The sequence below is a fragment of the Mytilus edulis genome, chromosome 2, assembly GCF_963676685.1.
Source record: "Mytilus edulis chromosome 2, xbMytEdul2.2, whole genome shotgun sequence".
NCBI lineage: Eukaryota > Metazoa > Mollusca > Bivalvia > Mytilida > Mytilidae > Mytilus > Mytilus edulis.
Window position 1 is genome coordinate 64,128,676 of NC_092345.1, and position 21,037 is coordinate 64,149,712.

Genomic DNA, 21,037 nt, shown 5'->3' on the forward strand with positions numbered 1-21,037 from the left:
GGTTATAATCATATCAAAGCATAATTTAATACATGCAAAATTCATTGAGAAACGCAATATTGTGTCAACGAAGCGTACAGTATAAAAAGATGTAATGACAACGAAGCGTACACAACATGAAAATAAAGACACTTTAAAACGTGTACTTTTGTGTTTCTAGATACAACATAAACATACGATCTTTATAAGTCTGTTAATTTTAAACTATGACATTTTCAAAAATGTATGTTTTAAAAACTATGAGATACGAGAAACATTAAGTTTTGAATATTTAAAAATACCAAGCACGTTTTATCATTGATATCGTCGTGCGTTTTTTGATGTTTGTATATAAAAATGTCACATATTTCAAAAACCTTTTAGTAACTAATGAGTATTATGGGAAAGAATATATTGGAGCAAAATATCCGAAGAATAGATATTGGATTTTCTTTAAAAGTATGAATTTCTAACTGTCCGAACTCACGGTGTGTTTGATTCGAACGCGTCAACGTCCGGTTTCATCTGTATCGGGGTTATACGGGGATTATATTTCAAAAGTGTACAACAAATACAATTATACAATATACATACTGGGATTCGGAAACAAGAAAAACTTATATAAATCCGTTTCCATTACTTGCACTTACTTACCTCAATTCAACCAAAGTATCGGAATTATTGCTACATGTATATGAACAGTAAAATACAATTAATATGTATATTTATATGCATACTTACATTCTGGAGAATATATGCATGTCCAAGATCATTTAAATAAATAAAATGAACAATATATAAGGTTAAGGATTAATCACTTTGTGCACTTTACATCATAAATGTAGCATGTAGAATGTAGTTAAAAGAAAAAGACTTATGACTAATTAAGCATAGTAAAAACTTACTATAATCATAGCTGTTCTATCCTAAAGGAAATTATATGTATGGAACATAAATATGAATCTAAAATCATTAAAATGTTTCCTAATTTCGTATAGATGTATACTGATTTCGACTTTGTCCTGCACAGCTACTTTTGCATAAATACTATTTTTATATAATATGTAGTACCCGAAATCTACTTTTAATATTCAGTACTATTTTTTTACTTTAGAATTATTGTAATATTTAGGTACCTGTATTTTATAGAACATGATTTGTATTTGAAATTTAAGTACTACAGATGTTTGGTTGCACGGTTACATTTTCAGCATTTTGAAAGTTTGTCATTTTCAAATCTCATAAAGTTATGATGTTCAAACATGGAATTCTGTGCTCATTGTTGGTATTATTTTTATACCAATATTTTAAGTACAAATCAAGTACTAGAAAATACAAGTACCCAAATATTACAATAATTCTAAGTAAAGAAATAGTACTAAATATTAAAAGTAAATTTCCAGTACTACAGATTTTAAGTACAGAAATAGTACTTATGCAAAGTAGCTGTGTAAATCTATTTAATGGATATCAGTTTTCTCAATTGAAAACCTTGTACTTTGCAAGTTTCCAGTATATTATATTCTATTTGTTAGTTTACACATATTTATTTATAGTGGATTGGGAAACAAGTGATTGAAAATTATTTGTTTACAATATTGTTACTGGAACATGCAACTTTCAAAAGTACATTGTACTAGTTGTTATTCCTATTATATTCATCGTTTGTACTTTTTCCTTGTAGTATCATCGCTTTTCTGGAAAGAAATCTTCAAAGCCAAAAATCAGACTGGTATGAAAGTTTTTGATTTTTGGAGAATGAAAAATTTACACTGTGGATTTCATGACACAAATAACCTCTACAGACATGACTATATTGACAGAATTAACAAGACTTGTATTAAAGAAGTAAGTATCTATAGAGATAAGATGTGGTATGAGTACCAATGAGACAACTCTTCAAGTAACAATTTATAAAAGTAAATACAGTATATACATACATTAAAACATAATCTGACTATAAATATGCGGACATAATAATGTAATGTTACAGTGTCGTTAATTAACAACAAAAGAATGCTACATGAAGGAGGATAATAGATATGTTGCATACTGTTATCTATGAATTTCAAATGTATGGAAAATTTGATATATATTGCAGGTCTGTTTGAATTTAGATGTATATTTCGTTGTATCTCAACGATATCATTTGCGTGTTACAATTAAATGAAAAGTTGATGTAAATAACCTTACGACACACTTAAGTAGAATACTACTGCCTTCAATGACAACGCATCCGTTTTGAATTTTCCTCGGAATTCGGTATTTGTGTGATTTTTCTTTTTTTTTTCATAATATGTAGCAATACAAGAATAACGTTATAATAATACAAATAATCAATGTTTATATTATACCTCAGTTATCTTTTTCTGTTTAAAATAAGAACACAATATTTTTACTATTTTTTTCAAATTGCAAGCGTTTAACTATTTAACCGGTCAATAGTTTCCAACTATTGGACCTCGATGAATCTATTTGACCACGAACGTCATTATATTTCGCGGAATTTCCAATGCAGCTACGTGATTGGGGGCTTTTGAAAATACTGCTGAAGTAACGACGTCGCGGTTTACCTATTTATGTAGGTGTGACGTCAGTGTAGGACGTATTCTTAGCATTTCCGAATATTTATGAAGTAAACGTTAAACAATATGTTGGATTTCACACTTTTTTATATAACAATAATGTACTTCCCCCGCTATTTATTGTCTGTTGTCTTCTTCGATATAATAAAACGCTTACTTACTGGATATTCGTGAAAAAGTAAATTTATTGACCACTCGGATACAACTATTGCCCTCGCCTACGCCTGGTGGCAATAGTTGCACCTCGGGGACAATAAATTTACTGATTCACTCATACCAAGCCAAAAAGTATACACTATAAAGAGAGAAAACTACAGACAGTCAATACATATCGAATCGCATTTATCTGAATTTTATCTGAAGACGATATAGCAAAAAAATTGAAAAGCCTTAAGATTTTTTTCAACGATATTGATAAAACATAAGCTATGCAAACAAATTGAAATGATATAGTATTGACAGATATTTCGACTAATAAATGTTCCTTAACCTTTCTTTCATGATCTACAACTATAGGGTCATCGGTAGCCAATTTGTCTAAGTAGTCAAACTACTGTATCCAACTATCCTATCAACACTGAGATTTTGAGTTTGTATCAAGCACGGGAAAGTTGTAACCGACTGCAATCTCAATTGACTTCTATTGTCAATATTCAAGATCGTGCAGCTCTTACTATCTTTGGATTTCAAATGTTTGGCTTTGAGCGGTAAATCCAGAAAAATGCTTCGGACACAAGAAATTATTAAACGTGTTGTTTTCATTTTTTTTTACAAGAGATGACCAGGATATTGACGAATGAACAAATCTCGAACATATCTTGAAGTAGGAACGTAATAGAAGCAGTAATTATTGTTAAACAAATATAAAGAAACGCATAAAATATACCGATTTTAAACGGATTTTATGATATAAATGAAAGACGTTTCAAATATTCCACTGATACATAATTATCTAACGATACAATGATGTTATTAGTGTTGAAAGCATGAAGACTTGAACATCACACGTATTATTATTCGAATACTAGTATATTAACGACTTTCGCAATGCTATTAGTAAAACAAATATTTGTAGGATTTTGTTGATTAGAAACAATTATAAAATTATAATTACTAAATTATTGTTGTCGGATCGTATATTTCCTTTACTCAACATTTTTCATTGGATATTCAAGTTTTAACCCGCCACCGCCAAGGGTGACTGGGGCATAAAAATATGGTCATATCAGGACTTCTGATCCAGGTGGAAACCTTTAAGTTGAGCGTCCGTTTGGCAGTGCAGGATGTACAAGAACGCAGCCAAACCCTGTCATAATATCATGACGTTTAATCCAATGCCTCGTGTAATGCTCTTTGCACGGTAAGAACCCTTGTATCAATTATATGATGGGTCCGTATACATAGGTAGCTTGTAACAAGGGTATATTTATTGCGAACCCTATGATAGTTTTCCATTTATTCACCTGCAAGTTACCTGTCGATTTAAACTTTTGGAAGTTCTATTGTCCTATCTAACAAATACAACAGGTATTGTTCTCTGTGTAGTTTATTCACTGGGACCTTTAAATTTCTTCCAAGAGAAATATATCACTCATTGATTAATTTACCTGAACAAAAAATCGAACTGTCAATGATGAAAAAATACTTATACCAATACTAAGTAAGGACTCACAAAACTGCATGTGGTGTTGTATTTATTCAATACCAATAACTTGTTTTTAATGTGTTCAATATTATTGCGAACCCTATCATAGTTTTCCATAGATTCACCTGCAAGTTACCAGTGGCGGATTCAGAGGGGGGCGTAGAAGGCGTACGCCCCCCGTTTGCTGGCACTTTTTTTTTTTTTTTTATATAAAATGATTAATAATCAGTCTAGACTTTGTGAATCTTGTTGTGTATTTAATTTTAATGCGACAGTTCTCCACTTATAAAGATATTTTTCGCTCGTATTCACTGTAATATATTATTGATTATGTCAAAGTTATGTGATTCGCTACGGTGGAGTTGACAAGTATGTCGAAAAGAAATCCGTCACTCAGTCATTTTGAAATTCAGATTACAGTAACACATGTTTAGGCTAAGGATGATGCCTTCAAAGTATTGAGCAAGACGTATTGACTTCTTTATCACAATTCCACCCAACAGAAAATTATACTCCATTACACTCTAAAAAAACCGGGCGTATTTTTTTTTTTTTGGGGGGGGGGGGGAGGATTGCATATGAATCCCATATCTGACCGGAAGGTCTGTTCCGCCGAACTTATATACTAAATATTTTTTTCAAAGCCCGACTGCAACCGGCCTGCTCAGTGCTTGGTGTGGCCTATATGACTCCATGTGTCGAACGTTATTCATAACTTCATTTTCGTTTCCGATTCATTCGTAGCCTTTTGGTTGAGTTGTAACCCTCGCTTCCATTGTTGAGTGAAACATTTCAACCAAACATTTCAATGGAAAAAAAATCTTGTTTGTTTTTCCTCGTGTCGGTCGTATTGTAAATTTCATTGAATAGCCGTATATCTTGTTCACAACAAGAAATCTGTAAAGTTATGCTAACTAACCATACAACAAACGGGAATTTCCCATGTTTTTTACTGACAAATTCCACTTCAAATATATTAAATAGTACATAGCTTTGGATCCATTCAATCATTTTATAATAGACAATCAATGAAGAGAATACGACACCAAAAATGTTCAGCCCCTACACTTTAACTAAAATGCATTTTAAACTTATTTTATGTTTTTTAGCCAAAAAAATGGTCCCCAAAATTTTTTCGCCTAGCTCCTCTCGGCAAAATTTATTACTTCGCCCCCCCTTTCCAAAATCCTGGATCCGCCCCTGGTTACCTGTCCATTTAAACTTTTGTAAGTTCTATTATCCCATTGAACAAATACAACAGGTATTGTTCTCTGTTTAGTTTATTTGATGGGACCTTTAAATTTCTTCCAAGAGAAATCTATCACTCATTGATTAATTTGCCTGACCAAAAAAATATCTTCTTTGTTCACTGAAATACATGTATAAACTCACATAAACTGCATGTGATACAGTATTTATTCAATATCAATAATATATTTTCAATCTGTTAAATATAAGCACTGATTTAATTATAAAATGTTTATTTCTGATTTTTTTTTTAACTACTGCATGCATTTATGTTTTAAAGAATTTGCATGTTTTTTGCGGTTGTTCAGTTATAAAGAATACATTTATGAAGACCTTTATCTAAACATTATCATTTCAAGTTTTTACTTATGAACAGACTAAAAAAAAGCAAATTTTAATAGGTAAAATGTTGAAATTTGATCAGAAATCAACATTAAATTTTTAAATCAGTGTTTATATCAAACAAATTGAAAATGTGTTTTTGATTGAATAAATACAACATCACATGCAGTTTCATAATTACTTATTTGTACATGTATTTCCATCATTGACAGTTCAATTTTTTGTTCAGGTAAATTAATCAGTGAGTGATAGATTTCTCTTGCAAGAAATTTAAAGGTCCCATTGAATAAACTAAACAGAGAACAATAGCTGTTGTATTTGTTAGATGGGACAATAGGACTTACAAAAATTAAATGGACAGGTAACTTGCAGGTGAATCTGTGGAAAACTATGATAGGATTCGCAATAATTCCGTATCCAATATACTATCGTTTACCAATGGCATTCTAAATTGACACGACCTAAATGTATATATTGCTATTGTTTTCTCGTTCTATTCATGCATGAACTATTAGCCACTAGAAGTTAAGCAACTACCAGCTAATAAACTTATCAATCAAGTTTAAAACAAAGAAATATGTCAGTTTAAAAAAAACCATAAAGTAGTTTGAACCAGTTAAGAATAATGATTTCTGGTTGTTTTTTTTTTTTTTATCAAATGTGTCAACCTCTGAGGATTGCAAAACTTCTCAAGTGGTAAAAAAAACACTAGTAAAAGGAGTAAATAACGTTTAAACGGGATTAAAAAATACACAAGGGGTGTATTAATAAACATGCGAAGAAAACTTACGACTATATAGTATTTTTACGGAAATTTTATCCTGTCCAGTATGTACATAATCATTGCTTCTCTTCAAGTTGATCTCACAGACAAATGCATGTAATATGAACGATAATAAATATTGTTTAGATGATGGTATGTCAACCCGTGTTTATTAAGAATGTTGATAATCATATTGACTTTCCCTTTTTGCTCAGCTGACGTGGGAAAAAGGATAGTTATATCCCTCCAATAATAAATATTTGTGGTCCCACATGTCTTTTTTATTAACTTTTGGAATGTAGATAACAATTTTGGCTAGTTATATACTTATTGATAAAGTGTAAAAAATAGATAACAAGCTAAGAAATCACTGGAAAATAACTTATTTTGTACCAAAAACTTAAGCTTATGTCCCAAAAAAATCGATTATCGCATGAGTACAGAACAAGCCACAGTAGTTGGAAACATTTCACAAAAAAACGTTGCCGTAAGTATGTTCAAATCAAGATGATATTATCCTTTAGGATCAATCATTCAACTTCAAAGAGGGGTGGGGGGCTAAAAAATTTCCGCGCGAACATTATATTCTTAGTTTTTCGACGCTATCAATCTATTTTTTCAAATTCTTTAACCAGAATGCAACTCATCTTACGTGGGTTTTTACACCTTCTGCAGAAAGGAAAAAAATGCCCATCCAAATCAGAAAAAGATTTTATCTTTCTGAAACACAAAATGCATTTTACAATTATATATATATTGATGCCAGGCCTTAAAACTTTCAAACTGGACAGGTAAGTCTGTACTCAGAGTAGTTTTTGTTGTGTAAATACCATTTTGTCCGTTTGTTATGATGAACCTTTAAAATCATCAATTCAATGTGAGGAGTTAGCTACAGAGAAATATTGTCATGACATGAAATATTTCTTGTAGTTTAATTGCAGACGATGCGAATATCTTTACATAAGTGTATATGTTACATTTATCCTTTATATGTACTATGTATAAATAATAGCTCCTGTTTCGTACGATTCGTCAAGTTACGTCTTTGTACAGTCGTTCATCAATATTCTGGTGCAGAACGTTGATGAACCAGGGATCTGTCAAAGAACGTCGGATGGGATAACACCTTGTTGCTACATATTCCGTATGAACTTCACAAATAATTCACTATGGTCTTGAAGTATAGATTCTGCGTTCTGATGTTGTTTATCATCTTAATAACGTATTATTGTTCTTATAATTTTTGTTTTCTTGTCTTTCATATTTGCTAATGCTTTGTCTCTATGCCCTTTTGTGTTTCTTGGATACATAATGACATGGCTCTTTTTAGAAGAAATTCACAACAAGCGTATAGTTATGCGGCAAGCGACAAGGGACACTTCTGATTTAGATTCTGCAGAGGATATACATAAAAGATCTATAGTATAAGAATAAGAATACTTTATTAATCCAATTATGGACCCTTGCAGGTTTCAAATTTCATACAATGATTACAATGAATTGTGTTATAACAATGAAATAATAAAATGAAATACATCACAATAGAACACTGAACAGATATTGCATGCACATGGAAGAGAAAGTAATATGGGAGACTTAAACAGATATGGTGTTTTGAGCTGCATAAAAATGAAATGCAGCCCCAACGGATTAGATATAAGGGTATTTTTCTCCCATGTACACACAGCAACCAATTACTAGATATTTATGTATATAATTATTTTTTTTTTTTATAATTGCAAGAATATGATAAGCACCTTAGAGATTTGACTGCAGTTTATTAATGCATATATAAGCATTTACATATTAATAGATGAAATATGCATACACATAGATAGAGAAATGTGTATTTAAATTTAATTTTTTGAATTTAAAATATATATATATATGGATAAACTAAAAGAGATTTAGCCATTTACAGAAATTGTGGATCTCAATTCAAAACTCTGGATAAGAAAAATACTTAACTTTTAAAGTATATGTTTATCTTCAGTGGACATTAACAATAAAAATTTTGATTTGCAGTCTAAGTTATTAAAATTTAGACAGTGCGCATGAGCTTGTGCAAACAATGATTCCCGACATCTATTATACAATGGACAGTTTATTAAACAATGGGACTCATCTTCTATATCATTATGAGAACACAAAGTCTTCTGTGACCTTTCAATAGGTTCTTATGTCGCTCTTTTTCTACTCGTAATTGGTGGGCACTTATGCGAAATTAACATAATATTTGTCTTGATTGAAAACTTTGAATATCAAGATATTTTTCCATTTGGAAATTACTTTTATGAGAAAAATATATATTTTGCTTTCCAGTAACATTATCTTTATCATTGAACCATGCTTTTAAAAATAATGTCTTTAACTTTTTCATAATAAGTTGTTTTAATCTATTAATTGAATAATCAAAACAATATGTTTCTTTCAATTCAAGCTTTTGTAAAATAAATTTAACAGAGGAATACCATGTCATAGTGTTATTTTCATGCGTATTTTTGTTACATAAAAACGCTTCTTTCAATAAATTTGAGTTACAATGAAGTTATCTATGCAGATAGCTTATCATAGATATAACAGTATTAAAATATATAGGAAATCTACCTAATTCTGATTGTACAGCAACATTTGTACTTTTATTATTTAAGCCTAAAATATGCTTACAGAACTTTAAGTTCATTTTATCAGCAACATTATTCTGGTATATTTTTTCAAGTACATTTGTAGCATCTTTTTGACAAGAAGCAGAGTTGGTTTTAAACATTCCCCATATCTCTGATCCAAACAAAATAACAGGTTTAATGGTATGGTCAAACAAATGTAAATTTGTTTTAATACTAGCATCTGAGCCAGATAAACATCTATTACGTGTACATGAAGCTTTTAAGGATTTATTAAAAAAGTCTTCTTTTTGCATAATTAAATGGGCCATTTGACTGGAATATAACTCCAAGGTATTTATATTTGAAAACAGTTTCAATTAATTCATTTTTAAAATAGAATGGCTCTTTTATGTGGCGTCCACTTTTATTAAAAATTAAAACTTTAGTTTTTGTAAGTTAACATTTAGGCACCAGGTATCACAGTATGATTCCAATGCCTTCAAGCGCTTTTGAGGTCCATCAGCAGAATCAGAAAATACAATGACATCATCTGCATACATAAGACAGTCTATGCGATAAGTGTTGAGTTTTACGCTATCAGGACAATTTAGTAAACTGTTAGGTAGAACATTCATGAATAGATTAAAAAGAGCAGGGCTTAAAACGTCCCCTTGTCTAACCCCAATATAAGAGTTAAAACATGGACCTAGTTTGTTATCAACTTTTATAGCTCTTAGATTATTGAGTGTATACATGTGTTTAATTAACTGGTAGAATTTTTCCCCAATGTCAGACTTGAGCATTTTGATAAGGATACCTGGGTGTATCACAGTATCAAAAGCTCTTTTAAAGTCAATAAAAGAAACATAAAATGTACTTCCCTTACAATTAGTATATTTATCAATTAAGCATTTGAGGATAAACATGTGATCTGTTGTCCTTGATTTATTTCTGAAGCCAGCTTGGCTATCAGTCAAAATATTTCTCTCATCTAAATGGTTAGAAAGTCTTGTTTTTAACACAACATTAAATAACTTTCCAATACAAGAAATTATAGCTATACCTCCGTAATTTTCAGGGTTATTTATATCTCCTGATTTATGTATAGGTATACAGTATCCTTCACACCGTAGCTTTGGATAAGTACTATGAGTAAATATATATGTGTCTGTCTGTTGCTGTACTGCTTCCTAATTTACCACAAGTTTCCAAAAAAGACAGTTTACATTAAAAAAAATAATGGTTATTTTCTGGGTAAATGATGTTTCCATTAAATTCTAAATTAAAAAGTTTATAAATGCAGCCTATAAGGGCTGTTTGTCTAGCTTTAAGCATGTCATTTGGTATCAGGTCCAGACCACATGCCTTTCCAGGTTTTAAATTGGTAATTTCTTTAAATATTTCCTGATTAGTCACTTTATAGTCTAATACATTTGACATGTTCTCTTTTTTTCTAAATCAACAAGCATGTTTTTAATAGATTTATTTTTGATTTATTAGTATCCGATAGAGAATTTAAATCTTGGAAGTATTTTGTCCATGTGGTGTTATTTATAGAGATTTCTGGGACATCCCTAGCTTCTTCTGTTTCCCCCTTTAATTTATTTACAAGGTTCCATTATTCCTTTGGATTCTTAGTTAGCAGCTGATTATCAAGTTGTTTAACAATTTTTGATTTAAACTCCCTTCTTGTATTTTTTTTTTAACTTTTTGAGTTCTCTATAATGTTTAAAATAGTTATTTCTAATATTAATATTATATTAATTCTCTCTTTTTATTGTAAGGATCTTGATCATACCATGTTTTCTTATTAATAGTTTTCTTTTTATATTTATAAGATTTGAATTTGAGTGACATTTTTGCTGCTTTAATAATAATATTCTGCAGGTCAGTAGCACAGAGCAGAGGCGGATTTAGCCCCCCCCCCCCCTTTGGGAAAAAAATTGGTTGCTTATATAGGGAAACATTGAAGCGTGACTGGAGCGGGCCCCTCTTAGGTCAGTCAGTGGGCCTCCACTTATGAAAATTTTTGGATCCGCCACTGCAGAGTTTAGTATGTTTGATATATCTTGATAATTGTTAGTTTAGAAAAGCATTAATATCAAGTTTACATGATGGGTAACATAAAGCATCCTGTATATTCTATTCTATTCATAATTTGAGTCAATGTTAACCTAACCATGTGTCTGTCAGGGTAAGGATTCGGTCCAAGTACTTTTTATCTTCAATCCTTTATGGGTTGATGTAATACAGATACATATAATCGCTTAATAAAAAAGCAATGAACGAGGATGTTAAATTTTATAATACCTTTTTGTGCTTCTTTGTTACACATTTGTTTGTTTTTATAGTGATTAAGATTATAACACAATGTTTAACTGTTGTACCAATATGTTTGACATATTCACCTATAATGTCAGTTTGTTTTGTTCACCCATCGTTGTCAATATAATGACACCATTTTCTACATAAGAAAACGCCTGTACCAAGTCAGGAATATGACAGATGTTATTAATTCGTGTGATGTGTTTAAATTGGCTTTTGATTTTGCCATTTGATTAGGGACTTTCCTATTTGAATTTCCTTCGGAATTCAGTATTTTTGTTATTTCACTTCTTATGATACAGTTAACACTCTCCTCTAAAAAAAAGAACTAAAATCGACCCGTTAACTGCTCTTGTCTTCATTCATCATCTAATTGTACATTTTCACAAAAGTACTGTGATATTCCAAATTGATGCTCAAGTCGTAATGGAAAAAGAAATGGTAATGATTTATATACTAGGCCTTGTATTCTAAGTTATGTTATTGCCAATTTTTTTTAATAAATTAAATTCAGTTACTGCTTTCTGATATTGAAAACGATAAATCATTTCAACAAAATGTAAGATATTTCTTTTTTAGTGGTATATTATGTTTGATGACAACAATTACGTCAAATACACAGAAAGTAGTGAAGATGAAATGTCGGGTAATCTTGAAATGGTTCTCCAGAAAACTCCAGATTTTGCTAATCCGCCAAGGACAATGACTAACGACCAATTTCTAACAAAGTGGGTACAATAAATTGTTATAATTGCTAACTTACAGATAATTACACTCAAATATGTATTGTGTGCCTAAATATGTGTCCGCTTATATTACCATATGAATATAGTGATATTGCCATATTCAACAGCGTAACACGAGGAATAAATCTTATAAAAAAAAGATGTGGTGATTGCCAATGAGATAACTATTCACAAGAGACGAAATGACACAGATACTAATAACTATAATAGATCATCGTACAGCCTTCAACCACGAGTAAAACCCATACCGCATATTCAGCTATAAAAGACCCCGAAATGACAAATATATAACAATTTAAACGAGAAAAACTAACGACAGGTTGATACAAATAGAAATACATCTAACAAAAAATGTTGACGTGGCCGGGTACTTGTACATTCCAACAACAAAAAACACTGATTACAGATATGAAAGTACTCGTAGTTACTGAAAGCTAGTTCAAAACAACTAACAACCAGTGAAAACAATCATGCATCTAAGACTAAATTATCAATCGGTGCACTGCGAGCATCCAATGGATTAAGTGTAAAGAAGTCATATACAGTCAGAGAAAAAAATGACCCTGTACAATTTCAAGAAACAGATATCACCATAATGTAGATCCATCAATGTGCATATGTATATAAAAAAATATTTATTTTATTTCATCTCCACATGTTTTAACTTTGTATAGAATTGTTATGGTGAATAAAATATGAGAGATAAACATTTATACATACACCATTATATCAAGAGATCTATATTCGAGACAAAACTTTTAAAAGTTAAATGTAACAATCAGCTTCCCGAATATATGGCCGATGGATTAAATTCATTCAGTCATGATAGTATCTGACCTCCTTTGTCGAGTTACTTAGATAGTTCCCATGTATAAACTTGCATATTTATTCAATTTTCAAATGTACCATAACAAATTACTCTTTTTTATTTTATTTTTTTCCAGTCAAAACAAATATGAATACCTTACCCTGAATCAAGACAGTAGCAATATATATTATGGGATATATTTTGACCAATCTGATCCAGCAAACTGTCCACAGTTTGTGTGGAGCCAAGCAGGTTCACCATACACAGGTAACTTTTATGAAACTGTAACAAACTGCAAAAAAAACACTATTCATTTGATTTTTTCTGTTGTCTACCTTACTAAAACTTAGAATATACCATGTTTCCTTCTTTTTCCATTTTAGTATTGAAAAAGGAAAAGGTTTACTAGTTCAGTTATTAAGAATAAAAATGTGATCGTCATTGGTTGAATTTCTATTGTTTATCATGTTTAAAACCAATCAAAACGGTTTTATGTACACTTTTGAAAATATTACCCAGAAATCATTAAATTCTGAAACGGCGAATTCGGGAGCAATATTGATTTATCATTTGTTAGCCAGTTTGATCGTCTGTCTTTCAACATTTTTTGTGATTTTTAGGTTTGTTAGAAATTTGAGTTGTAACAACATGGATTTTAGACGGTGTGCGTTTAAAAATAACAACTTTTGGACCAATTATGTTGCTTTTAATCGTCTTAATGAATTATTGTTAACCTTTTGAGATTTCATCGAGTTAACATTTTAATGTAGGACTTTGTAAATACAGCCGGTTCACAATTTTTGGGAGGTATATGATATTCATAGATATTTTGTTATGTTTACCTACTGGTTCCCGGCTCTCTATGGTTCATCTCGTAAGAGACATCGTTTGGGAATATTGCCGGTCAGTGTCTGCAGCTGAATGTTGTTTAATTTTTAGAGAAAAAAAATATTGGGTATAGACTGTGCTATTAGTCTATTCAAGGACCTTATTTCCCATTTATCAATTTCAGTTCAGTGAAACAAATTTGTCTTTATTAATTTCCTCTCTTTGACCCCCCAAAAAATGCAGCAGGATTACTCAGTTTACTGTAGTAACTTATTAAACGATTACTTTTACCAGGAGCAAATATAATATCTGTAACATATGATGAAGGGTCAGCAGGAACGTGAACTTTCAGTGTTTCTATATTTCAGATACTTTCTAGTTTCTTCTTAGTTAGTTTCTTCTTTGTGATTTTTGTTATCCATATTCATTAGTATTCATTATTTTTTTGTATATGTTATTCTATCCCTCTGATTAATCTAATAGAGATTACAGTTGAAATTTTTTATTTCCTTATTTTGGAGCAGATTTTATTTCAAATCTTTTTTTTCAGTTTTCTTCGTGATTTTGAACACATATTGAGTATCATATCCCTCCTTTGAAAAGAACATTACTGTTTTGAGTATCTAAACTTGTTTATTTGAAGATGTAATTTGAATGTTCTGTATACATGTATTAAGACACATTTGTCTTTGGCTGTAACTCAAGCAACATTTCATAGATATTCCTTCATGTATACATGAATATTGCTGATTGCTCATTGTTTGTTTGAGCAATTTTGAGACGTAATAATGACATAGCAAAAGAATGGTACTCTTATTCCACCACGAACATTTAAGAGTGCGATCAATGAGGTTACGATAACAGTTTAGAATACAAGCCTTTAAGGATAGCAAGTGTTCATACGATCATTTTTTTTTTAAATAGTATTTACCCGTCGTTTATTTCACATGTTTCATCACATATGTGGGCTTAAATAAAAGTTAATTATACTGAAATTATGAAGTCCTTTAAAAATATTGCATATGTACGCGATTATTAGGAGGACAATTCTTGATAACAGATTGGTTGATACCTTTTCCACCTTCAATCCTTTTTTGTGATATACATGGAATTGATAACTAATTTCATTATTTTTGTATATACTAGATGAACAAAGTCAACTTGTATCCAATACTTTTACGCTTTCTACTTCATAAAGTATTTCATTTCAACAAGGAAATTATTTTGATATTACTAATATGCAATATTTTTAGAAAATGTGTTAAACGAAGAAATTAATATCATTTCTTTTAATATCTACGAATTAATTGTTTGTCATTCTCATCTCTTTTTGTGTATGTTCATTTATTTTGTTCTGTTTGATAAATAGCAAATAGTGATTGTGTAAATGCAATGCTTTCGTTTCATGGTAACGATGCTTTAAGTTCTTTATTTTAAATAAGGTAGTCGATTGGCTTCTTCTTGTGTCAAAAACTCACTTTCTGTGTCAACTGATAGTTTACTTTTCTCGTATTCCAATTTATATTGTTTCTATTAAATTGACATTAAAACAAGGAGCGAAAAGTTACTACTTCTGGTCTTAAAAAAATGCACCTTTGGTGTCATATGATATCATATAGTTCACTGGTTTGATGAAATATGGTTTATATATACTTTTGCTCATGTCAAGGAAATAATTTTACAATTCTGGGTTTATATGTACCCTGATATGAAAAAAGTGGAAAAATGCTTCTTTCAAATTTTACAATATCACTATCTGTTGACTTTTGAACATTGTTGCTTATCGTGCACATATGAAGTTAAAGGTCAAAGGTCAATGACATCAAATATTTAGTATGTTTGAATAAGATATTATATCAAACTACTGTATCGACATTTTAACTGTTTCTTGAGAAAAATAAAGACTGAGCAACACGAACACCACCAAAACTGGGGGTGATCTCAGGTTCTCCGGAAGGGTAAGAAGATCCTGCTCCACATGTGGCACCCGTCTTGTTGCTCATGTTATTAAAGGCAAAGCTTTTCGAAATTACACAATACGAGACTTCATTTATGGAAATCGGGAAGATTCATGTCAACCATACCTTTTCAAGGACTAAACATCGTTAATTATATGTCTTGATAAAATAATAGGACAGAAAACATGGCGCAGATGTTGGTGTTAACTGTATATAAGATTTATTACAATGTTGACAATATTGTGTTTACATTGTGCACTGAACATGAATGTTTTATTGATATCATGAATTATTTTGATAAAAACAACATAATAAATTCCAAAGTTTCATGCCACTCTTATAAATCGAAATCAACGAATGAAACATTTGTATAATTTTACAAATTGTGTACTCGGTGATTATTTATATTTCAGAAAGTTAAGACACATCAATTATCATACCAACATGCTAACGAGTTAATAATATGAAATTGAGTGTGACACAATTTGATTTGTCACCCAAATGTTTGAATGTACGTTTTTTTTTTACAGCAAACGCAGACCCATTGACATTCAGTAATATTGAAACACGTGATCAGTTTTATGTCATTTTGAATATGTATGGTAGGTATCATTTTCAATGAGAACCTTTGATAAAAAGGGCAAAATTTATGATGGTCTATACTGATGAAAGTTGGGAACGTGTCGATATTAACTAAAAAATATTACAATTGATACAATAGCTCGATCATTAAAATAAATAAAGTGTTCAACATCTTTTTTCAGTTGAACTGTTTTTTCCTTAACAAGTACCTTTATTCATATGAAAATATCTTACCAAACTGATGTTACTTATATGTATTTAGGAAAAGCTGGAGCCCGCCTACAAATGCAGGATTTGTCTGCTGTGTTTAAGACCAATTGGAGACATTGGGCTGCTTTGGGCATTTGGTGTTGTCGTCTCCTTGATACATCACCCGTTTCCATTTTCAATTCTATTACTTGCATATGATATTGTGTAATACACGTATTTGAGCAACAACAAAAAAAACATTTATATAAATCATATTCTTATTTAAATCAATTGTACATTCAAATCATCACTTAGAATGAAAAAAGTGCATTGTCGTGATTTAATGTATAGATATAAGAAAATTTGACATTTATGTGGTATGAATAAACAAAAGTACCATGCCACTGCTGGTGGAGCCAAGAAGGCAGCACTTCTGTGCTGACATAAATAATCATTGATATGGACATATTTATAAATAAACTGTTTACAAACTTTTGAATTTTTGAAATGCTAAGGCTTTTCTGCCTCAGAAATAGATTTCCTGAGCTGTATTTGGCAAAACTTTTTAGGAATTTTGGTCCTCAATGCTCTTCAACTTTGTACTTTCTTGGCCTTTTTTACTTTTTTGGATTCGAACGTCACTGATGAGTCTTTTGTAGAGGAAACGCGCTTCTGGCGTTAATACAAAATTTAATCCTGGTATCTATGATGAGTTTATTTGATACTTTACGATCAAAATAAAAAAAATAAAAAAATTTTAAAAGGCATTTCTGATGGAGAAAATATTTCTACCTTCTACAATGGATATCGTCTATAAATTTAGGATAACAAATGTTTGCTTTGTTGCTTGAATACATAGATAATTAATGCATATCGCTCGAGTGATCTGCAAGTCATGTACATTTCTAACTTTCATATGTTTTCTTTTTTTTTTTGTAGATCGCTGTCAATTTGAAGCAACAAGCCAAATTGAAAATTCAGGACCATGCCCAGGTAAGATAGACTAAATTTTTGTGGTGATGCCAACTTTATCATGATTTTAAGCGCTTCTTTAATTTATGTTACTTGGGAAGATGAGCAAGCAAACCTGCAAGTCAATTACACTTTTACAAAACGAGCCCTTTTATCTTCAATGTTTATTGATTATATATATATATATGGTAAACACGTATAACTTCAATAGTTTTGATGTTGAATGAAGGCATAATAAAGATTAAGTGCGTCGAACATGTAGGTCTGAAATAAACTTTAATCGACCAGCTCAAGACTAAAAGTTAGAAAGGCAGAAAGGCGAGATAATTAAATAAAATTAAGTGCGTGACAACCAAAAATATAAGGAATAAAATCCTCATAATCGTCTACGGTCAGATTTGCTTGATGGAGGTGCAACCTGTAGCAGAGTTGCATTACAGTCTACGATTTTTACATGTGAATATGAATGTGATTGCATCGAAGCGTTAACTAAAAATTCACCAAAAATACCAAGCTTATAATCGTTTATAAGAGACCCGCGTTTCGTCTTCATAAGACTCATCAATGACACTCTTAAAATGTTATTATATGCACTTCTTATGATTTACACGTTCTCCCCGCTAAAACCTTCAACCTGTTTGTTTACTCCTATACTTATTAGGAATATAAAATAATCTTTTTCTTATCCGCATATTTATTGTTTAGTTCCAACCATTCCGATTGTAAGCACGTCTATGACATATGTGACCACACAGTCAGGAGCCAATCTTAATCTTGATTGTTCGTTTGACTCAATGGTCGATGTTAGTGGAGTGAAATGGGCATTTACTGACAGAAATAATGTATACAGAGAGGTTAATGAAACAACAAACGCATCTAAATACGGTGGATCGACTATTAGCACACCATCTCTTACAGTAAAAAGCTTTTCACAGTCTGATGAAGGCTTATACAGCTGTATCGTGGAGAATTTCATGGGACCTGGAACAAGCCATGCAATAAATGCCAGCGTAGCACCTTGTAAGATTTTCATAAGTATTACAGTCTAATCATAATGTGATAAGTTTTTTTAATGTTGTTTGTTACATATATTATCCGTAAACTTTAATAAATAATAGTTTTCTGTACAATCCGTTGTGGGTTTTTTTTCTCTAAAATTGCCTGCTAAACGGTATTCGTATTTTACATATTTCATTATTTTAAAATTAAAGGTTGTTGGATGTAGAACGAAATCAAGGTTGTGCAAGCCTGATACTGTTAGCATCAAATGCTCATAACATCTAAATAAATGTTTATAGATTTAGAGGTGTTCTGTAAACCACGTTACTACTTATTCAAATGATAGTTTTTAAACCAAATGTTTGAATAGCTTAGTGATTAAATGCTGGTTTTATGGTGGTGCTATACAACTATAGTCTTCTATTAAATCCAAGCTTTTTCGTTTAATATTTATGTAAGGAATGTATACGAAAATACATTGTTATTGATTTTATCGAACATTATAATGCTTTTTTCTTCTTCGTTTATTTTTAGATGTTGAACCAATGTGCCCATGTAATTGTGATTATAAAGATAAACTGGATTATTGGGCAGCTCAGAATCAAACCAACCACACTATGGAGGAATGGCGGGAGATTTTAGCACCAGTTCTTGAAAAACTCGAAAAGGAACTTAAAGTTGATACAAGTAATTTATCATCTACAGTTAATAAAAGGATAAGCGCAAAAGATTCCAGACCATCTTCACAGAAATTGGGAATGTTAGGGATTGTTTGTTTAAGTTTGATCGTTGGTGGCATTATTCTTGTTGATATCACATCGCTCCCACGACATTGTCAAACCGCTAAGAGCATTTGCACAGGTGGAAGTTAAGATTTGACACTAACCGATATATTTTAAAGCAAATAAAAAAAGGGTTTCGAGTGTAAAGGTCATAATGAGACCATTTACCAACATAATACAATGTCAATGACATCTTCTTGTCAACATACTGTTTTCGCTGATATCTAAATTTTATTTTATTATGAAAATCAAAGTATTTAGTCCTACCATCGCTGCATGTCCGTAAGAAAATAATATTGCTTTTTTACAGTTCATTTCAGATAATTTATTATAGAGAGCTAAATCTTAGACATAAACTGGTTACAAAATGGGTTGTAAATAAGTCCTTGCAACTGTTCCTTTACAATTTAAAATATTTAACTTCATTTTTATTCTTTAGAAGAAAACAACATTTACCATGTTTTTTTTTCGATTAGAAAAAACCAGTCCATTGGTGAACAGAGCATGCTGGCCTGAATATGTCTTTTAGTTTTTGTGTAGTTTTTCTCATTTACGTTCGCATTAAACAAATATTAAAATGGACTATAGCTATTCAATGCATAACTTAGCTGCACACATTAAATTGTCAATTTGTTGCTAAAAACAACATAACCGAACAATATACCTCAACAACCCAACCCTGCCCTCGCATCCACAAAAAGAATTAAAAAATCCTAGACCAGTATTATCTTAATTGTTTGTGGTTATGAATGCTTTTGTATATTTTTTATATATTATAAGTTTGTCATCTTTTTAATGTTTTATATAATTGGTAATCTGATTAAGGTTTGTCTGTGGAGTTTCTTCACTGATTTTTCACTTCGAATAAATGTTTGAATTTGACAATGCTTTGGTTTGTTTTATTTTTTGGCGTCACGCACTTAAGCATGAACATGTTTAATTTTTATTTATTTCTTGGCATAACATTTGGTAAAAATGGAAACATCTAATCATGGTCATCATACAGGATTTACATACAAAATTAGTATATTTCCTGACAAAACCATATTCCTCAATTATATATAACGTTTCACATAATGAAAATAAAAACAACGTGTTATATAATATAACAGTAAGAACTTCAAATGAATACACAAACAAAATGAAATCGAAGTGTATGCTACAACACTTTAAAATAAGAACTCTTAACAATATTCTCCTAAAAACAATAAAACTGACATTAAATCAATTATATTCGGCCGAGGTGCTTTCTAGATTCACATTCATTAGGAATGCTAAAAACAAATATTAGAAATTCAACCATGGAGACAAAAATAAATAAAATAATAAGCGATGAGCTAGTTTACCAGTAGTGACTCTATGAATATAAGGGCAGATCATATAAGTTAAACTCTATCCCTGTAGATTATCACATATAAAATGTTGCATAATTGTTTAGTAAAAAGTTCTAAACTGTTCATTTTTTTAAATGATCGATAAAATGGGGACATGTCGACATATTTTCGTTCTCATATGATGCATAATTAGTACAAAACCTTCTCAAAGAAAAAGTGAAAACACAATTATGCTGAATTATTTAATTACACTTTTAGTCTTGTCACTCTGTTACCCACATTTACTTAAATTTTTTATCTCATATAAATAACCAACATTTCATTAAGTGTTTATCTCATATATCCA

General features: G+C 30.7%; 1 protein-coding gene across 1 annotated transcript in view; it reads left to right on the top strand.

The window, feature by feature from the left end:
- LOC139512664 (uncharacterized) overlaps positions 1-20,242 on the top strand; it is a 37,940-nt gene extending 17,698 nt beyond the window's left edge. Inside the window, exons 2-8 of the mRNA XM_071300447.1 lie at positions 1,664-1,827; positions 12,073-12,221; positions 13,184-13,314; positions 16,364-16,435; positions 17,544-17,597; positions 18,282-18,596; positions 19,110-20,242. Of these exons, the coding sequence (XP_071156548.1) occupies positions 1,664-1,827; positions 12,073-12,221; positions 13,184-13,314; positions 16,364-16,435; positions 17,544-17,597; positions 18,282-18,596; positions 19,110-19,447 (1,223 nt within the window). The 3' untranslated portion in view covers positions 19,448-20,242. The remainder of the gene's footprint in view (positions 1-1,663; positions 1,828-12,072; positions 12,222-13,183; positions 13,315-16,363; positions 16,436-17,543; positions 17,598-18,281; positions 18,597-19,109) is intronic.
- Positions 20,243-21,037: the final 795 nt, after the last annotated feature.